We start from the raw sequence: 26,559 nt of genomic DNA on the forward strand, positions 1-26,559 counted from the left end.
GGCCGTTTTAGGGTTCCGTACTCAAAGGGTAAAAACGGGACTCTATTACTAAGACTTCGTTGTCTGACCGTCTGTCTGTCCGTCTGTCTGTCTCCAGGCTGTATCTCAAGAACCGCTATAGCTACACTTCTGAAATTTTCACAGATTGTGTATATCTGTTGCCACTATAAAAAATACTGAAAACAAAATAAAATTAATATTTAAGGGAGGCTCTCATACAACAAACGTATGACGACTTTTTCGCTCTATATCAATAATGGCAAGAGGTAGGCACTTGAATTTTTCACATATTCTTTTGTTATATGTGTTCTTTAATATTAAATAATAATATTACATTAAATAAAAATTTAAGGGGGGGGTCCCCCACAAAAACACAATTTTTAGCCTATTTTTGCTCTGTATCGATACGGAACATTTTAAATAAAATGTATGTTATATTAGTTAATACTTATATTTCGATGATAAAGATTTATGTAGGAGGTGAGTTTGTAAATTAATTACAGCCAAAGACCTACGTTTGCCGTACGTTTTATTAAAATGTTTATGATTTAAACCCTTTTAAATATTGTGCTTCATATCTCATACTTTTTACATTTCGGTATATATTGGAAGTTGGAACTAGGTAAACCGGGAGTCAATAAATAACAAAATGGGGTTTGTCCTCGCCTTAAGGGTTTGTATGAGTTCACTGTATAGAGTTTACTGTGAAGATAGTAGCACTGAAAGACAATTTTTTTTTGAGATTTATATGGGCAAGCGACCAGAACAATGAGTTTTCTCATACAAAAGTTAAAAAAGTGTCTCTTTCAGCGCTGCTACTTTCACAGTGAAATCCATACAGGGTACTCATACACACCCTAAAGTATTATCACTATATTTTGTTACACCCTGTATACGACATTATGGAGCATAAAATATTTTAAATATGGAGCATGTATTTTAAACTCCCGATGACGCACCATGCCGAAACTACGTCGCGTTATATTGTAGGTATGCGCATTCCTGACGTAATCATGCCGAACTTTGGCCGCGTATTTTCGGCCTAGTGTGTTTAGACACTAACACCTCGCTCGGTCGAAAGATCTTTCTTCGCGGCCTCCACGCTTATCCCCACAGATACGTACATTGTACCCATCTTATCACCACTGCTATTTATAGTCACTGTACCTACTTTATAGCGCGCAAAATTTAAAAGGTTTTTTGTCAGCACCATACGCGCCGCATTTAGTACACGAAATGCAGGTGCGCATGAATGTGCGAGGATTCAGGATTCTTAAATATGGTCCGTTTGGCGCGTGCAACGCGTACGTTGCTGATAAATGTGCTTACCTTAATGTTCCGATGAGGTTTGAATTTTGATAAAAGATACTTTGAAATTTTGTGTTCTTTAAAAACCCGTTTCTAAACGTCAAAGTCTGCTGTACTCAGTATTAATTTAATTCAAAAATAGATAAATAATATGACTACATGAAATCATGATTAAACTAATCTATTGGCCGTGAATTTAGTTATTACGTTTACGTAATAGACTATTATCACCTCGATAGTATCAAAACAATATTAAAATGGTATTACATAAAGTATCAAAGTTTTCATTTAGCGTAGTTATATGTACTAACTTTTCCTCTTAGCTCCGGCCTTTGATCATTTTCACCGTCCTTTGCATACAGAAAACCATAATTAAAGTGTCTTACTTAACACACTATACCGAATTTCCGCGGCGGAAGTTCGGCTTGATTCCTGTATCAATAATCCTGCAATGTATTTTAAATTACCGATGACACACCATGCCAAAATTCCGTCTCGTTATAATATTGTATGCGTTTGACATTGCTGACATAATCATGCGGAATTTCCGCCGCGGAACTTCGGCATGGTGTGTTTAGACACTAAGTCATGGTCTATGTTACGTAGTATACAATTACATTCTCTTTGATGAGCTAGTTTTGTTGGGTGAATAGTGGGGAAAACTTAAATACGTTTTTTCCACTATCCAACCTGTAAAACCCAGGATAAGGTTTCACGTTACTATGGGGGAGAGCTGCACTCTAGCACTAGGATCCCTAGCACCTACCACCCTAATGCCCTAAGGTCCTAGCCCTAACCATAGGTTTTTGTGATATATAAATATATTTAATAAGTCCAGGAAACCTGCTATCATGAGACCTAAGGTAGCAGGCGGATAATTGAAGGGAATAAAAGGATGGAAATGAAATGAAGTAGGTTGGAGGGTAAAATTCTCTAACTTAGGTGGTAGATAATGGCTATATTGGAGAATAGGAGTAAGTCAATTTAGCCGGCCCTCATTTTTGCCACTCTGGGCAAATGCCCGGCTCACGCTTCCTTAGATCGGGCCCTGGTCCTAGCTCAGTTTTACTTCTATGACCAGTAGCGGCGTTAGGGAGGGGCGACGCTAGGCGACCGCCCAGGGCGCCGGATAAAAAGAGGCGCAGAAGGCAAACAAAAGGGGCGCCAAATTGTTTTCAGCACTATCAACACCCTGGTCGCCGAAGAAATCTCGCCCAGGGCGCTAGTAGTTCTAAAACCGGCCTTGTATATGACGTAATTTCAGGTGCCCTCTTCATAGGCTGGGACGAGGAGTTGCGTTGTAACGAGACAGGCAGACCAGCTATAGCCAACACCTCAGACCTCAACGAAGAGCTCGGTCAGGTCGAAGTGCTGTTCTCGGACAAGACGGGCACTCTGACCAAGAATCTGATGATCTTCAAGGCTTGCTCCATCAAGGGACAGATATATGAGGAGAGGGACTCGAAGTTGTATGATACGCAAAGATTTGACGAGCCCGCTGATACTTTTCAGGTCAGTTATTTAGTACTAGATGTTCCGCGCGGCTATAACTAATAATAACCTATCAATATACAAAAAATCAGCTCGTTAGGGTTCCGTTATAGGGTTCAAATCAACAAAACTTGGTTGACTACTGAACCCTAAAACGAAACCCTAACAAGCTGATTTTTTGTATATTTAAACGAGCAATTCTTGTATATATGTCGCAGGGAAAAGAAGATATCAGGGATATCCCGAAATCCCTAGGGATATCACGAAATCGCGGTAGATACCGAATATTCTTGTTTCTTACGTCTTCTTACTAAACAAATCTAGTGATATGTCATTTCACTAAACTAAATCTAGTGAAATGTCAGAAAAGCGGATACCGCCGAATAAACATCGAGCTACGCATTTCTCTCGCTCGCTCTAATACCCACTCGGGCACTAGTAGGAGTGAAACAAATGCGTCGCTCAAGCTGGCGCGGCTCGTGTGATTCTAGTCGTTAAATTATCACGTGTACGTTAAGTTTGAATTAGATTTTCTAAAAATCACCTTTTACGACTCTCAACTTTTTTAAATATTTTCCAGACTTACGCGCATGTTACTTGCATGGTTCGATAGCCTGTTAAATGTATATTATGGGGATATTAATAACTCAATACCGATAATAAGATCCCTTCACGCTGATAATGCCCCATTCGCGTTAAGAGGGCGACTAACACACCCGTCTTTCATATGCCAGGTGAAAAAGGACGACGCGGATTCTTTTAAATAAAAAGAAATTTTTTTTTTCTAATAACTCGATAAATATGTAACATTTAAAAAATCCGCTGGGTCAGTTCCTCAATGATAGAATTTTATACAATGTGTTAAAATATTAACTTACTTTAATGCACGGTTATGGCAATATATGAAAAATTCGTGAAAATTAGATGCATCTTTGTGATCGAGAAAATTTTAAGATATCGTGTTTTTGCTAGGTCTCATTCTCGGAAATATAATGTAGTATCTATGTCTACAAAATGAAACAATTCGGGGCTTATTTTCAAGTATAAAAATGAATTATAAAATCGTCAATTCAGGGTTAGTCGCCCCCATAAGATAGTAATAGGGTATTAGAGCGAGCGAGAGAAATGCGTAGCTCGATTTTTATTCGGCGGTATTCGCTTTTCTGACATTTCACTAGATTTAGTTTAGTGAAATGACATATCACTAGATTTGTTTAGTAAGAAGACGTAAGAAACAAGAATATTCGGTATCTACCGCGATTTCGTGATATCCCTAGGGATTTCGGGATATCCCTGATATCTTCTTTTCCCTGCGACATATATATAATTGGAATCTCCGAATCGGCTCCAACGATTTTCATGAAATTTAGTATATAGGGGTTTCGGGGGCGATAAATCGATCTAGCTAGGAAACATTTTTAGAAAATGTCTTTTTATTCGTGTTTTATCGAATACCGAGCAAAGCTCGGTCAAATAGCTAGAAGTTATATAATTTGAGTTTAATATAATTGTCCTACAAATAGAACAATCCATATTTTAGGACCATCAAGTCAAAGTATGAAATCCTTTCTATTTCTGTTAGCTACCACTATCAAATCAAGATTTTTAGATAGCAGATAAAAATGTTGTTCGCCTTATCAAAATGAAGCTACTCACAAAAAATTAACTTGATAGTAATAAAAAAAAATATTCTACGGAACCCGGACTATATGTTTCTGTTTTCCCATCTTCACCGCATCTGCTTAGTTGATAAATGGCAGTTGGCCGTTTTGAAACAAGGAAACCATTTATTAACCGACTTCCAAAAAACGAGGAGGTTATATGTTCGTTTGTGGATATATTTTTTTTTTAGTTTATGCAATCGACTATTCTAGTGTTGAAAGTAAATGAGTACTCGTGAATGAAGATATGGATAATAATTTTAATTTGAGTTTATCTTAAAAAAAACCGGCCAAGTGCATGTTGGGCCACGCGCAATATAGGGTTCCGTAGTACCGCTAATTTTTGATTGGTCAATGACAGAACATTTATAACGTGTTTTACACTACTAACAACATCATCTCAGTTACCTTCAAAGGAATTTGAACGAAAAGTTCCTTTATACATAATAACATAGCTTCGCCGAATACATTTTTTTTAGTTGATCGACTATTACTCAATAACTTATGAAGTCTTCTTAGCTGTGATAGTTTTCCTTTTAAATTCAGAATATTTCCTAGTCTCGTGAATTTTTTCACATTTCTAGAAGCAACCATTTAGCTTGTAGAAGAGGGGGGGGGGGGGGGCAATGGACTCTAACGATTTTTTCCATTTTAAAACTTCATATTTCACAAATGGATCACTAAATCGGAAAATGATCTATGAATACTCGTAATATTTAAAAAAAACTTATCTAATGACACCCTACACGGTAGGGTAGGCGCAAAAAAATATTCCCGCTTGATGTGTAGGGGAAGTCTCATAAAAAAATAAGATTTTATATACCATTTTGCCGGCACCATTAATATGTGCATTCATGCTGAATTACAGCTTTGTAGATTTATAGTCTCTGAGCAAAACCGTGGACAGACATACAGACGGACAGGCAGACGGACTATACTTACTACTATACTTAATGTTGTTTCAAAATACATAATATTTCAAGTACCACAAAATTGAACATAAGTAACAAATTCAACCTTTACTCCAGAGCGTAAGGCACACATTTGGGTTGGACTGAAGGAAACGGGGCACTATAGAAAAAAGACAAAAAATTTTTTCGTCAAAATTTTAACCTCTTATAACCACCCTTTTTGAATATACCAATCGATAGGGGGCGCCAAGAGGAGCAAAAAAGCTCAGATAAACTTTTCTCAAAAATCAACCCCTGTCGAAAGACAGGCCGAAATGTGACCCTCGTTAGTACGGAGAAAATACTTAGAAAAACTTGGACGAAAAAATTCAACCTCTTATAACCACCCCTTTTGAATACACCAATCGATAGGGGGCGCCAAGGGGAGTAAGAAAGCTCAGATAAACTTTTCTCAAAAATCAACCCCCGGCCAGATACAGGCCGATATACGAACCTCGTTAGTATGGCGAAAATCCTTGGAAAAATTTTGACGACAAAAATACAACCCCCTATGACCACCTCTTTTTATTATACCAATCGATAGGGGGTGCCAAGGGAAGCAAAAAAGCTCAGATAAACTTTTCTCAAAAATCAACTAACACTTTTCGCCCTGTCGAATGACAGGCCGAAATGTGACCCTTGTTATAGTATGGCGAAAATACTTAGAAAAATTTGGCTAAGGTTTAGGAACCTACGTCAATTAAATGTTGGTGACATGGGTTAAGGAGGATTGTTTTGGGTGAGAAAAACTCCTACTTACCGTTTCCACCGCCAGTAAACTCTCCGTTTAGAAGAAATTCGCATTTGAGATTTTCGTAATCTTCAAATAAGATCATCTGTTTTCTGATGTTTACGAAGTATTTTTAAGGCATCTCAAGGCCGTGATGAGTGGGTCTTACTTAACTACTCAGCCACGGATACCGAAGGGCGTAGCCCCCCGCCAAAACAAAAACAAACACAATCCAGAAAGTCCAAAAGTAGGTTAGGTTAGGTTGGAACTTATACCACAACACCCAGAAATAGGACGACTTTCTTTTGTAGTAGTTTGTCAAATAAATTGCGGTAGGTTTGTAAACATTTACCAAGATTAAGATAATATTAAGGGGTTGAAGTATTTTCGCCATACTAACGAGGGTCACCCTATCGATTGGTATAATAAAAAGGGGTGGTCATGGGGCTCTTTTCGGCTAAACCTCAACTATTTCTGTACTCAATCTTCATAATTTTGAAGTCGGTGCCAGTTCCAAAAGTTTCAAATATTCTGTCAGAGAACTAAAGATTCAGCTATCTGGTACTGACTTCAAAATGATGAAGATTGAGTACAGAAATAGTTGAGGTTTAGCCGAATTCGGAAATAGGCACTATTATATAGGAAAAATTATTATTTAATACTTTTTAGTTCATATTATAAGGATGTTATTATTGTTTTTACCTTGGAAGTCGGTTTTAATTTTTTGTTAAAAATAATTTTTAAAGGTTCATAAATTATACTTTCTTTTTGTACCTACATGCTTTTAATCGACACGGCTTAGGAACATAAGACTCATAGTTATAAGGTACATGTTACCGATAATATATAATTTTATTCAGCGTCATTCGTGAATGAATAATGTTTATGGAATTCCCGGCCCTCAAAAATAAACTTGTTATCTAAAATAGCATTAACGATATTGGCAAGCCAGGGCTATTTTAGTAATCTATAAATAATCATGATAAATAATCCTCATGTACACAAGACATCGCTTATATATATTGAATATTACTTTACAACAGTTTATCCTGTACAATTTAGTAACCTTCTATTTCAGACAGACATTAAATTTTTCTTCACAATCCTCGCTCTGTGCCATTCCGTGCAAGTTTCTAGCGAGGACATGAAAAAGTTGAGCGCGCGGCTCTCTGGCCACGGGAATACGCAGCTTATGAACTTTTTTCGCAAGAAGAAAAGTAGCAAACCGGGTGGCAGAATCGCGGATAATATGGCTTGGAGTGGCCTGAACGAGGGCGGCAGTAAGATGGACTACCAGGGGAGCAGCCCTGACGAGAAGGCGCTAGTGGAGGCTGCAGATAGAGTAGGAGTCACTTTCCTAGGGGAGGAAGGCAATAATTTGCTCCTAAAGATAGGCGAGGACACGGAAATGTATGAAAGATTGCAGATCATTGAGTTCACTTCGGAAAGGAAAAGAATGTCGATCATAGTTCGAGATAAGGATGGAAAGGTGAGTTTTAACCGATACTCGGATATTCTCAATTGCTTTTCGACTCGGGTTCGAAAGTAAATCACGCGGTTATGCCCTGATTACACCTACCGAGTAGATTGGCGAGACAGTGCCCTCGGCTGAGGACTCGTTCGGTTTTTGGAATTCGGTTGGCCGAGAGCACTCTCTTGCAACTGTCTCGCCACTACCCAATAGATGCAATCAAGACTATTGATAGATTTGCTATGTTATGATATTCGGAGATTTGAGTGATTACTAAACTTGATTTTAACACAGATTTTGACTCAATTTCCGGTAAACTTATCATTAAATAAAGTAAAGATTTGATTCTAATTCCGGACATAAAGCTTGTCACACACAGAGCAGGTAATGTAAAGATGTATGTTATAGCACGATACATCTCGATACACCTCAATACATCTTTCTATAGAAATCGTCAGGAGACCACACACAGCAGCTACAATGTATATTTTTACATCTTCGTATCTTAAGATACCGAGCTATATGAAAATATACATTTATATTTTGATACATCTAAATACATCTCAATACATCTCAATATATTTCTGTATATTACGATACATCTCTTCTCTTCATAGGGTGTTCAGAAATTTCTGTGATTATATTATATGTGTATGATAGACAGATACACACAATGTTGCCACTTGCCACCTTAGCACAGCACTTCACAGTAGGTACTGCAGACAGTCTGTTCCCCAGAGCCTATATTTTCAATCAAATATCTTCAATCCACATCGTTCTGTTTTTGGCACAATATGTAACAATCCGCGCATCAAAATTACAATCCGAATCATCTTCTGATGAACTATCTAGTGAATCCAATAGCAAGTAACTCGAAAGGCCAAGGTATTAAAACATTAAAAATAAGAACAGCCTGTATAACACTGAAATGTGCGTCAAGCGGGGCGTTTAGCTTTGAAATGTAGGGAAAGATACATTACATTACCTGTTGTGTGTGTGATACATTAATATAATGTAAAGATATACATCCCGGGATGTAATGCACATTAATATACATTACCTGCTCTGTCTGTGACAGCCTTAAGAGTCGACAAATTACCGAGTGGTACAAATTCTAAATTCAAGTTAGTGTTTCAATCTCTAAATAGGGTTCGTTACCCGAAGGATAAAAACGGGACCCTATTACTAAGACTTCGATGTCTGCCCGTCTGTCCGACTCACACTTGAACGATTTTTTATTTAATACGCCTAGATCAACAAAAACTTGAGTTTCAAGGTATGGTGTTAGATAAGTAATATTTACAGAGATAGGAGGTTCCTAAATTGGGGAAATCAGGCGAAATGTTTGTCATACTCATGACTCATGTGACATGTCAATGTCGAATATTAGTTAAGAACAAAGTTATGTTGAAATTAATAATTTGTGTTGAACACGACGGAAAAGAGAATTGTTTGACGCTTCCGTGGTTTAAAGTTCGCTCCTGACTGGTCGTGGATTCGATATTTTTAAGTTTTAGATTGCGAATAAAATACTTATAATTATTTTCTCAATTTCTACAATACCATTATAACAAAATCTAGTAACAGGCACGATGTTTTCTTTCAATAAGATCGTAGAGAGGAACGTTTTCACATTATACGATACGATATCGCAAAATGCAAATCTTACTGAACTAGCATATCGATTACGCGTTTTTAAAGATGCCTAATGCCTATAAAGTTTTTTATTAAAATATTTTGTTCTAGATATGGTTATTTTGTAAAGGTGCTGAGACCTCAGTCTTCCCTATTTGCAAAGACACCGCTCTCATCGAAGAGACAGATAAAGACATCAGTGCGTTCGCTGTGAAAGGATTAAGAACTTTAGCTATAGCGTATAGAGAAATACCCAGTGAAGAGTACGAGAAAGTCGGAGAATGTAAGTTTATTTGACGTTAACTTTATACTTACTTTAGTGAATCTAATTTAAGGACGTTATATTTTGGGGAATGCGTGAATTTATTTTTTATTTATATTCATTAGCATTAATCAGTATGTAGATTATACAAAAGTTTCTACGTTTTCGTTGCAGTCTCGGTATAAATGATAAAAATATATTAACATAAAAATATATTTACATAAAACGCAAAGCGTATTCAGATTGGTGAAAATAAGAAAATTCAATCTTTTTACGTTTATTTGGCTTAAACAGTATACAATTTTTCTGTTTGCTATAATCCAAACTAGATTAAAGAATCATAAATAGTTGTTGCAATAATCATATTAAATATTCTTTCTATAAAGTGATTGACACGAAACAAAATTGCACCGTTTAAAATGCAGAATGCTGTATAATTAAAATTCTAATTGAAACTACAAAGAGCTTTTAGTTTGATGAAGCTGTGCAAAGTTTATGAAGGGTGTGTGAAAATTGATTTCAACTACTCATCGAGTCTTATTGCTAATTCATACGTTGGCCTTGATAGTAGGAGCTTCTACATTATGTGATATAGATCGGATGCGTTTTTATGTCAATTATCAATATCATTAAGATTTAAGATGTTCTATATTATGCCGATACGCACGGACAGACATCGAAGTCTCAGTAATAGGGTCCCGTTTTACCCTTTGGGTACGGAACCCTAAAAACGATGATTGTCAAATGCAAAGTGGGTAACGAAGTTTAAAGGTACAAGTTGGAAGCCGGCTACATGAAGCGGCAGCAGACGAAGACGTGTCGTCGCGACACTACTGGTTTCTATGTATTTCTATGAATAAGTGTCGCTAGCTGCGGAGGGTGTTTTATAAAAATACATAGAAACCAGTAGTGTCGCGACGACACGTCGTCTGCAGTTGTCGCGTGTCGCTCGGTTCCAACTTAAACCATTAGTTCCTTAAGAGCTCTCCTGACTCTAAAAATCAAACATCGTCCTTCTCTCTTCACACTCACGCCCGTCTTTCATATGCCAGGTGAAAAAGGACGGCGCGGAATCATCGCCGAGTTAGTTTTACTTGAATAAAAGACGAACTATAATGATTATGAAAAAAGTGTTTTGAGCAAATTTAGGTTTTATCAATACCTTTTTAGATATTAAAAATATTAAAGAAAAGACAGCAAACTTCGAAGATCCAAGCAAAAATGTGTCTAAAACAAGGTTTTTTGTAAAAAAGAAACTATCGAGCATTTTTTGAGTAATCGTGTTTTCGTCTTGAGCATTTAATCTTTATGAACTGAAGTTACTTGTGTCAAAAAATCAGTTTTCTAGACCTTACAGATTTTGAGATCTAGGTTAAAGTATGTAGTCAAGTTAGGGTCATATGGGCTCTTAAAAGATGACGCCTGCAACTCCGTTGCGCCAAATATTGCGCAGAAATCGTAATTTTTCCCAAGATGAAAAGAATCATAATATTATATCCTTTTCTGGGACTCAAAATATTTACATACAAAATTTCAGCAAAATCGGTTCAGGGATTTGGGCGTGAAGAAGTAAAAGACAGATAGACAGACACACTTTCGAATTTCTTATATCAGTAGGGACTATGGATTATTATATAGATAAACAACGGCCAGTATGATACATCATACATAGGAAATACCCACTTATAGTGTTATAACAGAAGCAGAATGTATTCACACCCAAACACACCTTTGTTTATGTAGTTCGTAATGTTATACTCGGTGATAAGATAGCAATACAACTGATTCCTAATACTTCTACCTAAATACTAAAATAGACACATTATTAGAATGAAGTTCCTTATTGCGCGTTGCGAAAGGGAGATAAACGGAAAAAGTTGTAACGACTAACGACACGACACTTTTTGCCACAGATATAGATCAAGAATTCAAGATACATGCGGTATCTCGATCTATGGCTGTGCTTTTTGTTAAAGTTAAGTTCTGCAAGCCATGCGGCATGCGCGTGTTTCTCTGTCTGTCTCTCTCTCTCTCTCTCATAAATAGAAAGCAAGCCAGTTATGATTTTTGTTTGATTTTTTTTGACTTCGTTCCATCCGGGTGTCCCTTGACACCTTCATGTTTCTTCCGGAGCGGCTGCGGCCTAAATGCGACTCATGTGTCAGTAATACCGAGTCTTTGAAAACCAATTCAACTGAGAAGTTGACGTATTCTTTTACTCTTTTTCATTAATTTTAGAGTGACAAAAAACATCAAGTTTTCGTACTACATTACCGTGTCCGAACTGATGAGTGACGAATTGACGACGAGTCTTTAGGCGTACTTCTAAAAGCTATTGCCATTTTACAGCTATAAAACTCCTCGACGGCAAAAGTGCAGAGGAACTACAGCAGGTGACGCAGCAGTACAGAGTTTTGGAACAGCAACTGACGCTGATCGGTGCGACAGCAGTGGAAGACTGCTTGCAGGACGATGTGGCTGATACTCTCGCTGCCTTACGAGCTGCGGGCATCAGGACTTGGGTGCTCACTGGTGATAAGGTAAGTCGTTATCATCATCACTTGTTTGGAGTAGCAACTGGCGCTGATCGGTGTGCGGTGGAAGACTGCTTGCAGGACGATGTGGCGGACACTCTCGCTGCGTTACAAACCGCGGGCATTCGGACCTGGAGGCTCACTGGTGATAGTTGAGTTAGTCATCTTACTAGTAGACTAGACAGTTTTTGTCTGTTGAGTCTCTGGAAGTGTAGTTAAGACAATAATATATTCGTTACATTTTGCTCGATTACAAAACATACGAGACTTGCCATAGTAAGCGAGCACTTGTGTAAAATCAATAATAATCATTTACACTCTTCATATCGAACTTCGCTTACTGTGCTTCGCTATCTGAAAGTGTTAAAAGCGACATTCTTGACTCGTTAGTCAAGAATCATTACGCTCTAAGCACCTGCCGGCCCGCAGACGTTAAATTTTTTATTGGCAGGCCTATAACAAATGACAAATTTCTCCCTGGTAGTAAATAAGATTAGTTTTAATTATACTAATTAAGGCGCTGTGGTTGTTGCAACTACGTAAAATGGGTTTTTTAAAACACGTTTTTAGTAAAGAAAATGTCATTATTTAAGTATTAAAATGACCGTTACCGTACCGTTTTAAAATTGAGAAAATTTCCTATACGCAAAGGTATATCAGTACACAATTTGAAAAATTCTGCTCGATAGAAAAAAATCTCAAAGATGACTGTTATAACGCTGTTTTTCATAATTAAATCATTTTATGGCTAAATTACACACTTTCTAGAAAAAACAAAAAATGTAGTACATTTGTCGTAACCTAACGTAAACGATTTGATATATTAGATTTGTGTAATACTAAAAACAAAAGGTTTTTACTCCTATTTTCTATTACAAGGCGCGCGGCGAGCGCGTAACAGCCACTGTACAAGGTGCGCTGATATGAATGTTAATGTCCTTAACTTCGATATTCGTACTGACAGACATCGACCTGCTTATTTTAGCGACTACTGGGCCTTAAGTCACAAATATAGCATTTTATCGAGAATCAGAAACAAGGCCATCACAAATCTAAAATTTGCACGTCGACTGATATCTTATCAGGACATAGACGACCTCAAATCAAAACATTGTTTTTCTCTTCCTAAAAATATCAATAAAAAATATTTTGGGCTTGTTAACATAATTATAAACAATAACTTGTGTATTAGTAACAAATAAATTTACAGTATTTTTCTTATCACGTTGTCAAAAAGTAAGAGTAATGGTAGTCTATGAAACCTTTTTACTGTCAATTCAAAATACTGTACATGATTTGATGACGTCATCACGACACAGCCGTGTTGTCACTTATCGCACATCTGAATACGAGTCTATAGATATTTTGACTGGAATATGCACGTTTTATTCAATATGATATACCTATAAATAGGTATTGATGTTGACCGATTGAGAAAAAACTGTATCTTTCCTTACCAAAGACACAAAGCATCGCCATACCGTTCATCAATATCAGTTGAAACGTGAAAGGTTACAAACAGGCAGTCACAAATCACAATGTCGCATTAATTATAATATCAGTACCTACTACCTATCTATACTAATATTATAATTGGGAAGAGTTTATTTATTTGTTTGTTTGTTTGTTTGTTTGAACGCACTAATCTCAGGAACTACTGGTCCGATTTGAAAAATTCTTTCAGTGTTAGATAGCCCATTTATCAAGGAAGGCTATAGGCTATTTTTTATCACGCCAATGTTAATAGGAGCGAAGAAATAGAGGAAAGTGTGGAAGAAACGGGGGGAAATTATTTGAAAGGGCTTATTTGAACGCTCTAATCTCAGGAACTACTGGTCCGATTTGAAAAATAATTATTTCAGTGTTAGATAGCCCATTTATAGAAAAAGGCTATAGGCTATATTTTATCACGCTAAGACTAATGAGAGCGAAAAATAGAGAAAAATGTGGGAAAAATTGGGGAAATTATTTGAAAGGGCTTATTTGAACGCGCTAATCTAGGAACTACTGGTCCGATTTGAAAAATTATTTCAGTGTTAGATAGCCCATTTATCGAAAAAGGCTATAGGCTATATTTTATCACGCTAAGACTAATAGGAGCGAAAAAATAGAGAAAAATGTGGAAAAAAACGGGGCAATTTAATTTACGCGGGCGAAGCTGCGCGGAACGTTATATTTCGCGTGGTCACGACATCACGCGTAAACGGCTGGACCCATTTTGCTGAGATTTGGTATTAAAGATACTTTGAGTCCCGAAAAAGAACATAGGATACATTTTGTCCCGGAAAAATTACTGTTTACTGCACAATATACTTTTATGATTTGCCTCTAAACTATTCAATCTATATTTATACGTGGGAGAGCCATGCTTCGGCACGAATGGGCCGGCTCGACCGGATAAATATCACGTTCTCACAGAAAACCGGCGTGAAACAGCGCTTGCGCTGTGTTTCGCCGAGTGAGTGAGTTTACCGGAGGCCCAATCCCCTAACCCCTACACTATTCCCTTCCCTACCCTCAACTTTTCCCTTCCCTTCCCTACCCTCCCCTATTACCCTATTCCCTCTTAAAAGGCCGGCAACGCACTTGCAGCTCTTCTGATGCTGCGAGTGTCCATGGGCGACGGAAGTTGCTTTCCATCAGGTGACCCGTTTGCTCGTTTGCCCCCTTATTTCATAAAAAAAAAAAAAAATTTTGATGGAATTTGGTATGGAGATACTTTGAGTTTCGAGAAAGGACAAGGACTAATTTTGTCCCGGAAAATGTACGGTTCCCGCACAATAAACTTTCATGATTATCGCCTAAAGTCTAAACTATTCAATCTATTTTAATGAAATTTGGTATGGCAATACTTTCAGTCTCGGGAAAGGACAAGGGATACTTTTTATCCCGGAAAATAAACGGTTCCCGCACAATAAACTTTTATGATTCTCGCCTAAACTATTTAATCTATTTTGATGAAATTTGGCATGGAGATTGGAGATACTAATTTGAATCTGGGACAAGGAATGTTTTTTGTCCCGGAAAAATGTGCGATTCCCACACAATATACTTTCTGATTTGCGCGTAAACGACTCAATCGATGTACGGGAACAACTATAAAGTCCACGCGGACGAAGTCGCGGGCAACAGCTAGTAGATTATAGTTACATTTTTTTATTATTATTTCTAGGTAGAAACAGCGATAAACGTCGCACAATCCTGCGCTCACATCTCAGAGAGTGACCGACGGCTATTCCTAGTTGACGTACAAACTGAGGAAGCCATGTTGGCTCAACTGGAACACTGTAACAGAGCCATAGAGGAACCGAGCTATAGGGAAGTGACTCTCATAGTAGACGGTACAAGCATGAGCCAGATTCTCGACACGGCGTTGGCGGATACCTTCGTCGATATATCTCTGAAATGCCACGCGGTTCTGTGCTGCAGACTGTCGCCTATACAGAAGGCTAAAGTATGTATATTTTACAGTGGATGTTTTACTTTGAGTGGTTTGTTTACTTAAAGCTCACTCTGTTATCCCCATTGAGCCAGGGGCTAGTTACCTCAGTAACTGGCCCCTGGCCCAATGGGGATTACAGACTCGCAGTATAAATAATTATTAAGTATGTCGATATCGGTGATGTCTATGACATTATATTATAAAAAACATTATTGGGTGATGTAACCAATGACTAAGGACCTGACACATTATTATTGGTGTTACTCATCTAGTGGGTTTATGAGTTTTGAGTATTGAGATATTTCGATTTCTTTTATCAAAATAAGTAATTTATCGTTATCGTTGTATTATTATATTTTTTGTTATACATTTCTTTCTACTAACTCTAACTATTATATTATTATTATTTAAGAGGAGTCCGTACCGCCCTTTTTTCCATACAAACGTTGTCCCCTGTTTCCTCCCTGGATAATGCTAGTAGAGTTATAATTTTTTTTTCCTGAATATCTACGACCACTAATACGATGTCCCTATGTTTTCTTTTTTTTCATAATTTAATTATTAAATAAGATATGAACGTTCAAAAACCCAAAAAAATGGCCAGATTTTCCGCTGTGTTCAAACGTCCAGAAAACAGATTTGGCTAGATTATACAAAAAAAAACAAAACATAGGAACACAGCCCAAGCCTTTTTTTAATCTTTAATGAAAAAAGTACTTAAATCGGTTAAGTTTTGGAGAAGGAATCAGGGGACAACGAATCGTTGATTTTCTGGATTTTCTGCAGTTGTCTCTATCGCGTTCTGCGGTATAGGCTTGAGGTAAGGGAGACAGCTACAGATATTACACGTGCTTTTTTTTCATTTCTCTAGCCCTTGGTGTATCCTCTTAACTATAGGCCTCTTGGATATCTCTAGTGGCGCGGCGAGTGGCAGATTCAGGCAACACGTGGGTGTCAGAGTGCGATCAGCTGTGAAATACGGTTTACTAGTTAAAAATGAAAACACGTTGAAAACGTTAAAAAGTGCTCTGAATAAGGAAAATATGGGCGGTACGAGGTACTGTTGTGTTGTAGGGTGCAAAAATTCCCAATCTCGGATTCGTGAATTAACGTTTTATTCGTTTCTGAGACGGAATTGGGAAACGTATCGAAATCAACATGCCGATTATTAATCATGCTTAAATCTAAATCTCGCATGAATATTTCTAAAATATCACTTGCAAGTTATTTTTAATATCATTGTTTTATGTATAATAATATATTGTAATTGAAAAAACGATATAAATAAAATTATTGCCGGTTCAATATTTATTACCAATTCCTTCAATATTCACTTTCGCATTTATAATATTATCATACTAATATACTAATTACTGATATTACTAATTTACTAATAATTTCTCTATGATTACTACTCAATATAGTCAATACTCTGAATAGATCTAAACTCCTCTGCCGCGAGCGCACCCCCGACCCCGCCTTGGTAGCAGCGACCACTTCGAAACGGGCGTAAATCGCAATATTTTAATTTCGCCATAACTTCTAAACCAATTTTAATCAATCAAAGACCAAATATTGTCTACATAAACTATACTTAGAGATGAAATAATTTATTTTGATAAGGATTAGCATGAGTAAATTAACTGCGTTTAAATGTAGTCCAAAAAAAATCAAGATTTTTAAATAAAAAAATTGTTGTTGTGCCTCACTTGACATAGATAGGTATAGTGTGTCGCGGACATTTTTGTAGATATTTATAAGATCAAAATTTATTTAGAACATTGTATGGTTCTATCTTTTATAGTTTAGGCAACGTACGCAAAATAAGTAAATTTTCTGGTTGTTTCGGAAAAACTGAAATATCTTACGGAACCCTATATTTTCCAAAATGAAAAGTAGCCTATGTTACTCGTAAATAATGTAGTTTTCGAATGGTGAAAGAATTTTTAAAATCGGTCCAGTAGTTTTTGAGCCTATTCATTACAATTAAACAAACAAACAAACAAAGTTTACCTCTTTATAATATTAGTATAGATGTATGGTTGAAAAGTTGCTGAAAATATATTTGTTTAGATTATTCAATACATAGCTCCACTTTCACGTCGTACAGTCGATTACCTACTCTGGTCTGTGGTACTACTTTTACACGGATGATTCGTTCTCCATCATCATGGATTTCGAAGAATTCATGAACATGTTTGCTTTGGAATTAGTTTGTGCTCTATAATTTTTAATTAGGTTATGTAAAAGAAGATGATCTTACAAATACATAAATAAATACAAAGTAAAAAATCATATTCAATGAATTTGAAAGAATATTTCATGATCGTGTATATTTAATTAAATATAATAGCTTTCGGTAAACACTGATTTTCCGCGGAAAAAGTCTGCGGAAGTATTATAAAGTCCACAATCAATAATAATATGGCTTGTATGAGAATCATATGAGAAAAGCGGTCACGAGTTTCCGCCGTCAACCGACCCGCGGCGTTGCCGTAGCTTAGCAACGATATCCAAGAGGCCTATAGTACAGGTTCCCTAGAACTTTTTTTATTTATTTAAAGAGATTTTTTTAAAAGTACTCCAATGTTATATTGTCACTTTTATAAATATGTCTTAATTATGTACTATCAGAGAAGTTGATTCAGACAGATGGCAGACCTAAGTAATTTGGTCGCGTTATGTCAAACCCAGCCGACCGGACGGATCACAGCTATCATTGAATTGACATAAGCCGACCACATGATGTAGGTCCGTCAACTGCCTAAAAATCAATTTCCTCGATGGTACATAAAGAGAAAAAATGAAAATAAAAAATTAAATATCCCTTCTATCTCTGTTAGCTACGACTACACTTTCGAGAATTTTCGCACAGGAAATTGTTGTTCGTCTTATCAAAATGAAGCTACTCACGAAAAATGAGCTCGATAGTAATAAAATTGTTCTAGGCATGGAATTAATATATACTATACGTAGTATATATTAATTCCATGGTTCTAGGGAACCCGGACTACTATCAGTGCATTTTTATTATTGTTTTTACAGATAGTAAAATTAATAAAGAACAGCAACGAACATCCGATCACAGCGGCCATAGGTGACGGTGCGAACGATATATCGATGATACAGGAGGCGCACGTTGGCTTCGGAATATTCGGGAAGGAAGGCCATCAAGCTGCTAGGTAAGAAACTTGAATAATATTTTTTGCTTGCCAAGAAAAATAGTCAGTGTGTCTAGTTGAGTTATTGTCATAAAATGCCATAGAGTTAGCTACAATTTGAATAGCGTGTATATTTTGAATAGCGGCATTACCATAAAGTTAATATACCTAGCGGAATAGAGAAACAAAGGCCTGAGCACGAGAGATGTCACTATCAGTAACACTGCGTGGTAAAAAGAGACGTGTGATACATGACAAGACTCTTTTTTTGGCGTCCAGTGCCGCACGTTGACAATTTAATCTCATAGAATTCATGTTCAATCATGCTTGTGTAAGTGTATACGTACACATATTTTTCACACAGATGAAAACCAATTTTGGTTACGTTTGACAGCTCGAGATTGTTGCTCTATTCCGCTAGGTATAATAACTTTATGGGCATTACAATAGCACCCGTGATCGTGAAAACCAAATAACAATAGTAGGTATTTCATCGAATATATTTGACATAATATTGTCTTCACGGTGAATAGTGTGAATAGGTACTTCATTTCGCTTGCTACGCAATTTTAAACTTTTTGGATATGTATAATATTTATGTGGATTGAAAATTGATATAAGTAACTAAATGTAAAAACACAAACGCAATAAAAAATTGTGGCGTGATGCTACCAGACACCAGTTAGTTACTGTCTTTGCACGCCATCTATCAAAAACGTAGAGAACTAATTTTTACTACTTAACAAGAGTCATTTCGTACATTTGAGTTTGAATACATTACTGTCTCATGTTCTGAACATAATATCATAAATGCCTTAACATTTTTTTACATTAAACTTCTTACACTTATTATTATGATTTCAGGTGTGCAGATTTTGCGTTCACAAAATTCTCGATGGTGAAGAAAATGCTACTAGTAATGGGACACTGGTATTACCAGAGGCTCGCCACACTCATACACTACTTCTTCTACAAGAACCTAGTCTTAGGTAATATTATGGTAAGTAAAAATGTTTCCAATCTATTTTGTCGTAAACTTCAAGTATAAATTAGATATAGCTTACTTGCAGTTGGTATTAAAATAAACCTAGACTTCTCTAGACTTTAATTTATTTATAGAGTACTGAGCGGACTATAGTCCAGTCACGGAGCAAATACAAATATATGTAAATTGGCTTACTTGCGCACGAAATATTCTTATCACACTCATAGAATATCGTGTTTTTTATAAACCCATCTATAACTTATGTTGTTTCTTAGGGTGTCTTCAAGGTTATTAATGCTTGCAATAACTGATTCCATCAGCTGTCTGTCTATCTGTATGTCTGTCCGTCTCTCTGTTTCCTCTTCACGCCCAAACCGCTGAACAGAATTTGGTACGGAGATACTTTGAGTCCCGGGAAAAGACATCTAAGGATATAACGAAAATGTACGGTTCTTGCCGGATACACGAGTTTTGGCGTAACGGAGCAGGCCTCATCTAGTATTCGAACGAAGTTCCTTATCGCGCGTTGCGAAAGTGGGCCAGACAGAAAAAATTAAGACGAAAAGTTGTATCGACACTTTTTGCTATAGTTGTAAGCCGTGCGGTAGCGCGTGTTTAACTCGCTCTGTCTGTCTCTCTCTCTCTCTCTCTCTCGTAGAAAACAAGTTATTTTCGTTTCGTCTTTCCATTTCGCATTGAACAGTGTGGTGTAGCGACGATTTTTTTTTTGTTGGGTGTACCTATACAGGTTTTTTGTACTTACATAAGTAATTATAAACTGGAACTTCGTTCCATCCGGGTGTCCCTTGACACCTCACAAGTTTTTTATATAAAATTGTTTCTTTCAGTTCATGTTTCAAGCAACCTCGGCGTTCTCAACGCAGTCGATATTCGACTCTATGTATCTGACTTTCTACAATCTGTTATTTACGTCTGTACCTTGTCTGCTCCTGTCTGTGACGGAACAGCGGTGGCCGGCTGATCTCCTGCTAAAGTGAGTAACGTTCAGAGTATAATAGATCTTGTCAATAGAGCAACAAGAGTCATTATGATACGCACATTTCGCTCAATAAGGGGCGACAAAAACCCCCAAAATTAATCTTAGGATGGTGGACATTCATAATTTGGTCGGGTTAAGGCAAGCCAAGCCATTACGCGTCACGACGTTATTTTACGTCAAATCCGTAATCTTCAGGGAGAAACGTGTCTTTCGACAGAAATGCAACAGCGTGGTTGACAGCAGACGTTGCGCAACATAATGTAAAATTTTCGCTGTCAAATGCCTGTTGCATTATGCATAGCTGCTGCATGACATGAATGACAGCTGAGCTGGATTAAAACTTGTTTGCATACAACAAACGCCAGTGTTCCTAACATCACTGACATTTCAGGAACCCAACCCTGTACCGGGAGATCAGCAAGAACAAGCTGCTCTCTTGGCCGTACTTCGCGGCGTGGGGTCTGTCCGCAGTATACCACTCGATCGTCGTTTTCATGTTCTCCTGGGCCATATTCTGTATACCCGTCATACATACGGACGGTAACACTGTTGACTTATGGTGAGTGCTCCATTTATAATTTACTAGCATAAAATTTCGTGTCCACGTGCAAAATGATACTTGAGCGATCAAAATGGTGGAGCTGCAGCCAAAACAGCCCTGTGAATCTATAATCACATAATATTATGTTTGATGTGTCTCTCATCAAAGTACCCAAGTAGTGCATATTATAATTTTCAGGGTTCTGTAGTCAACAAGGAACCCTTATAGTTTCGGTCTGTCCGTCAGTCTGTCCGCGCTTTTGCTCAGAGACGTACAAAGCTGTAATTCGGCATGATGCCGACAAAATGGTACATAAAAATATTTTTTATGGTACCTTCCCTACACATCAAGCGGGGATGATTTTTTTTTTCGCGTCCACCACACAAGTGGAAAAAATCGTTAGTCTAGTGCCCCCTCCCCCCCTTCTGCTAGCTAAACGGTTGCTTCTGGAAACGTAAAAAAATGCACGGGAGTAGGAAATATGCTGAATTTAAAAAGAAAACTATCACGGCTAAAAACATTTTATAAGTTATTGAGTAATAGTCGATCAACTAAAAAAAATGTATTCGGCGAAGTATAAAGGAACTTTTCGTTCAAATTTCTTTGAACGTAACTAAGATGATGTTTTTAGTTACATAAGGTACGGTAACTAATGTAAAACACGTTATAAAACATTCACTGACTATTCAAAAGCTATCAAAAACTAGCGGTACTACGAAACCCTATGTTGCGCGTGGCCCGACACGCACTTGACCGGTTTTTTGATGTCTCGAGGTTCACTTTACATTTTCAATTGAAATCGCAGGTCATACGGCGCGTGCTGCTTCCAACTCCTCATGATAGTGGTGACGCTCAAGCTGTGGCTGCAGGCGCGCTACCAGACCGCCGTGTTCATACTGACCGCTGTACTCTCTTTACTCGCGTACATGATATTCAATACTGTGTACTCGCTTATTAACGTGTAAGTAGATTTATCATTGATTTAAGTTGTTAATAAGCGGAAATATCATTCATAGATGATGCCGTGCTTATTACTTATTTTATAAATATGATGGCTTTAAGTATAAGTGCAATATTGATCTCGTGTGCTTCGACGCAACGAAAAAACGAATTGTATGCCACATTTGCGTTGCAAAATATAATATTGACGCACCACTTCTCCCGCTTTGGATTCTTTCTTTTCCGACAATCCGTTGAATCATCGTGTCTGATGACGACGCAACGAATAAATCTGTTATCTGGGATACTAACAAAAATGCAACTAACGGCATAGAGGCTAATAAGCCCTGCTTATTAGCCTCTAGAGGCTAATAAGCAGGGCTTATTAGCCTCTATGCCGTGTTTAATTTTCCCCACAACTATTTATAAAGTAATAAATAAAATAATAATAAAAATAAAAAAATATATATTTTATGTAAGTATTGACTTTTCCAGGCGAATCGACGGAGACGTCCTCGGTACCTACACGAAGCTCCTCACTTCGGCTACATTCGGTTTCCTCAACGTCATAGTTGTAGTTGCAGCTCTAACACCAGACTACGTCACAAGACTCATATCGGACAAGTGGGGGAGACGGAACGTTAGCACGAGGCAGCCGCCGTTATCGGTGTTCGCGACCAGACTATAGCTGTTAATGCTCAAGAAGATGTTAGCATAGTAAAAAGAGGGGAAGTAAGTTATCTTCATACAAAGGCACCGCGCGCGACTTGTATGTGTGCGCCATAGATGCGTCGCCACGTACAGCACACAACAAAATCTCGGCCAGTTTTACTGGGCTCGTACCGCCGAGATTTTGTTGTGTGCCGTACGTGGCGACGCATTGATACTATGGCGCACACATACAAGCCGCGCGCGGTGAATTTGTATGAAGATAACTTACTTCCCCTCCTTTACTATTATGTTAGTTATAGAACTGATAGATGTAAGGACATTCAGTGATCGTGATTATTCTATAGCGGGTAGTTGCTCGACAATAATTAATGCTGCTAGTGCCCTCGTTAAGGAAATAACAGACGACATTATCTGTGCTAGCGACCAGCCCCCGTAGACAATTGGCAAAACGCTAACGCTAACGCTTGCGCTAGCGCTACAAAATGTATGGATTTGACATTAGTATTCGCTAGCGAAGCGATGACTTATGTCAAATCGCATACATTTTGTAGCGCTAGCGTTAGCGTCAGCGTTAGCGCTTTGCCACTTGTCTACAGGCCCAGACCAGACCAGACCAGATATCGAAGCTGCTAATGTCATCGATAATATATTTTGTTATGGACATTACTGATGTAAGGACATTCGGTGATCGTGTATATTCTATAGCAAGTAGTTGTTAATTACAGGCACATTAATAACTATCGGGGTTGATAGTTCGTTCGTTCGTAGATTCGTTAAGGTAATAACAGACGACATTATCTGTGCTAGCGACCAGACTATAGCTGCTAATGCCATCGATAATATATTTTGTTATGGACATTACAGTCGTCACCGTTAACTGTGTTGGCGACCAGGCTATAGCTAATCTGCTAGTCTACGACAGTGAAATTTTATGGAAATGAGACGCGAAAACATTATCAATGTTCGCGACTAAACTATAGCTAATAATCTTGGTTATTCAAATGAAAGACGTGTGAACATTATTAGTGCCCGTGGCCAGACTATAGCCGTTGCTAATGCTCTTAACAATATTCGTTACGGAAAATACAGATGTGATGATTGATGACGTTATAGCAATAGTGGCCCTATAACAATAGTTATAAGTTATAACTTATAATCCCAGTGGCGTTTCACACCTCCTCCTCCTCGCGTCGTGTTCCTCATTGCTGAGGGTCGTGATTTCCCTTTTGGAGTTTAGTGACGACCACATTACACCATCTGTGGCGATCCTTGGCAGAATGGAGAGCATCATGGAGGCCAGTGTCTAGAGTTGTGCGCACTTGATCAGACCATCTAATAGGGCTTCGGCCTCTTGGGCAACGACCGTCAAATTTGCCTGTAACCACAAGCTGTTCGAGGTCCTCCTTTCTTGCGATGTGACCAAAGAAATCCAATCACTATGGAGACGTTGGTATGAAAGGCGGTCGAAAGGGTTAATCCTCGATATTAACAGCATGTTATGTATTTAAGGTTCGTCTCTAAGTACATATTATGTATAATTGATACGGATACGGAAGCCACGCCTACGACAAAACCTAGCTAATTATACTCAACAATGTTTGTACTTATTAAAACGATGTATGAATTAAATGCTGATTGCAGAAAGAGTGTGGCATTGCTTAGTATTGTAGTGTTGATAGGTTTTTTGACAAAGACAATAATCATAAAGATGTGTATTGTATAGTAAATAATTTATGTGTGATATTAGAATTCAAAAGATGGCGAATAGGGAAACGTGCTTGCTTCATAGGGAACATGCCCAAAATATATGACGATTTTTTGCCTATATGACACTTAAACTTGTTGCTTAATTGAAATATATATACAATATGTAACAAAACTGAGTGATATTATAGGGTATATGTATGTGTTCCTTTTATACAGTTAACTGTAAAAATTACAGCTCTGAAAGAGCAAACATTTTTTTGTGATTTGTATAGGCTAGCGCCCGCGTCATGAATTTTGATGAAAAAAGTTACTCTTTCAGCGCTGCTTGCGGGTCCCAAGACAGCTTTAGCATGTCCCTCGGGCTCCCTGAGATTATATCGAAGGGTTTTCGTGGTTGGATACCGCTGTCGATCCTGGCGACACACGAGATACTGTGGTGGGAATATGTGGTGGGCCAAAGCCTGTTAGAAAAAATTGAAATTGTGGCTCACATAAAACTTAACGCGTATAAACTAGAAATGGAAATAGGCTAAGTTTTCTTGACTTTAAAATTTTTAAATAAGTCCTTAGGGTCACACCGAATTACGATTAAATATTATTATATTAGTTTTGCACCAGTAAATAATAATCTAATGCAGGGGTTCCCAAAGTGTGCGCCGCGGCACCCTGGTGCGCCGCGCGCGCCGTGGAAAGGCAAGAGAGCGAGTCCGTGAGTCGATCCGCCATCACCAATTTAATACCATCACCAATACCATTAAAGGTGTTAATTTATGTATCTTTTTCTAATACCTAGACAGAGTAAGGCGCCGTGAAAAAAATATTGTTACGTGTTACTGCGCCGTAGCCCGTACCTAGGCTGCAAAATATTGGGAACTCCTAGGCTGTTATTAAACACTTTTTCTCGAAGCCTGTTTAAACGGCACGATACGTCAAACCTGTTTAAGCACTGTAGTTTTAAAGAAATAAGATAAAATTTGTAATAGGGAATATTATGTACCTATAATTAGGCAAAGGTCCAATTAACTTGACAGATCGAGTATGGAGAATCTGTCAAAAAAGTTGTGAATAGCCTAAGTATTAGGCACTTAACACTTTATCAGAAAGTGGTGAAACAGGCCCTAAATAATCCTACATTACACACGTCATGTCAGTAATACAGCTTGACAAGGCTTTAAATGAATGTGTCAATGGGCGCTGCTGGTAAAGAAGAACTGTCAAAAATGATGTTTTTGTATGATAGCAGCGTTAGTTCCTTTTCTCGCCACGTTCATAAAAAGCCTTGTCGAACTGTAATATTGAGTATTGAGTATTGACAAAAAAGTTGTCAAATGTTCGAACAAAACTTTTTCTTTACTATCTATGCTGGTGCTGGCTCTGGCGCGAAAACACTACATTCATATTAGTTAATAAATTTAATATAAGTATAAGTAATAAAAAAATATTTTTCTAGTATTTGCGATTTGTAAAAAAGTTAGTCATAAACCTATTTTTATACTAATTATTGTGATAAATAATATTAGATTTGTAAGTGTACGGTCACCAACGAACGGGATTTACGTTGCGACCTTAATTTCTTTGCGATAAGGTTTTTAAGTGGTACACTATAAGTGCAGACAGTACAATATCTTGACTACAAGGTATTTGTTTTGTAAGAAGGTACCTTTGTATTTAGAATACCTAGTTATTTAGATTTAATTTGTAAATATACTTAAGAAGCATTTATGTAAAAATTTAAATTTTAAATTTACAAATTAATTTACAAAACAGTATAAATATTCTTCAAAAGAAATCTTATGGTGACTTTCCGCGACAGACAAAAATTTAAATAAAAATATGCTACTTGCTTAATTTTTTATTTATTATTTAATTCAAGCATCGTGGGCCATAATTATATCAAAGATAATCACAGTTTATACTCTATAGGTACAGTATACTTACCTGGTTTCATTTCCTACCGACATTGGTCTAGCGGCTCGGCCCATGTCGCCGCTTCTTCGTAGTGGCATAGAGCCAGGGTCGCAGCACACATATCAACTTGGAAAGCGATCGTTACCGTATACCGTTCAATAT

The 26,559-nt window shown here is 37.5% G+C and overlaps 1 protein-coding gene across 1 annotated transcript in view; it reads left to right on the top strand.

Annotated features, from left to right (window-relative positions):
* LOC121739710 (phospholipid-transporting ATPase IF) overlaps positions 1-22,798 on the top strand; it is a 40,174-nt gene extending 17,376 nt beyond the window's left edge. The window contains exons 7-17 of the mRNA XM_042132247.1: positions 2,573-2,820; positions 7,219-7,629; positions 9,358-9,529; positions 11,858-12,048; positions 15,215-15,496; positions 18,530-18,666; positions 19,510-19,645; positions 20,479-20,624; positions 21,022-21,189; positions 21,977-22,132; positions 22,606-22,798. Coding sequence (XP_041988181.1) covers positions 2,573-2,820; positions 7,219-7,629; positions 9,358-9,529; positions 11,858-12,048; positions 15,215-15,496; positions 18,530-18,666; positions 19,510-19,645; positions 20,479-20,624; positions 21,022-21,189; positions 21,977-22,132; positions 22,606-22,798 — 2,240 coding nt within the window. The remainder of the gene's footprint in view (positions 1-2,572; positions 2,821-7,218; positions 7,630-9,357; positions 9,530-11,857; positions 12,049-15,214; positions 15,497-18,529; positions 18,667-19,509; positions 19,646-20,478; positions 20,625-21,021; positions 21,190-21,976; positions 22,133-22,605) is intronic.
* The last annotated feature ends 3,761 nt before the right edge of the window (positions 22,799-26,559 follow it).

Source organism: Aricia agestis, chromosome 2 (assembly GCF_905147365.1).
Source record: "Aricia agestis chromosome 2, ilAriAges1.1, whole genome shotgun sequence".
In the NCBI taxonomy this organism is placed as follows: domain Eukaryota; kingdom Metazoa; phylum Arthropoda; class Insecta; order Lepidoptera; family Lycaenidae; genus Aricia; species Aricia agestis.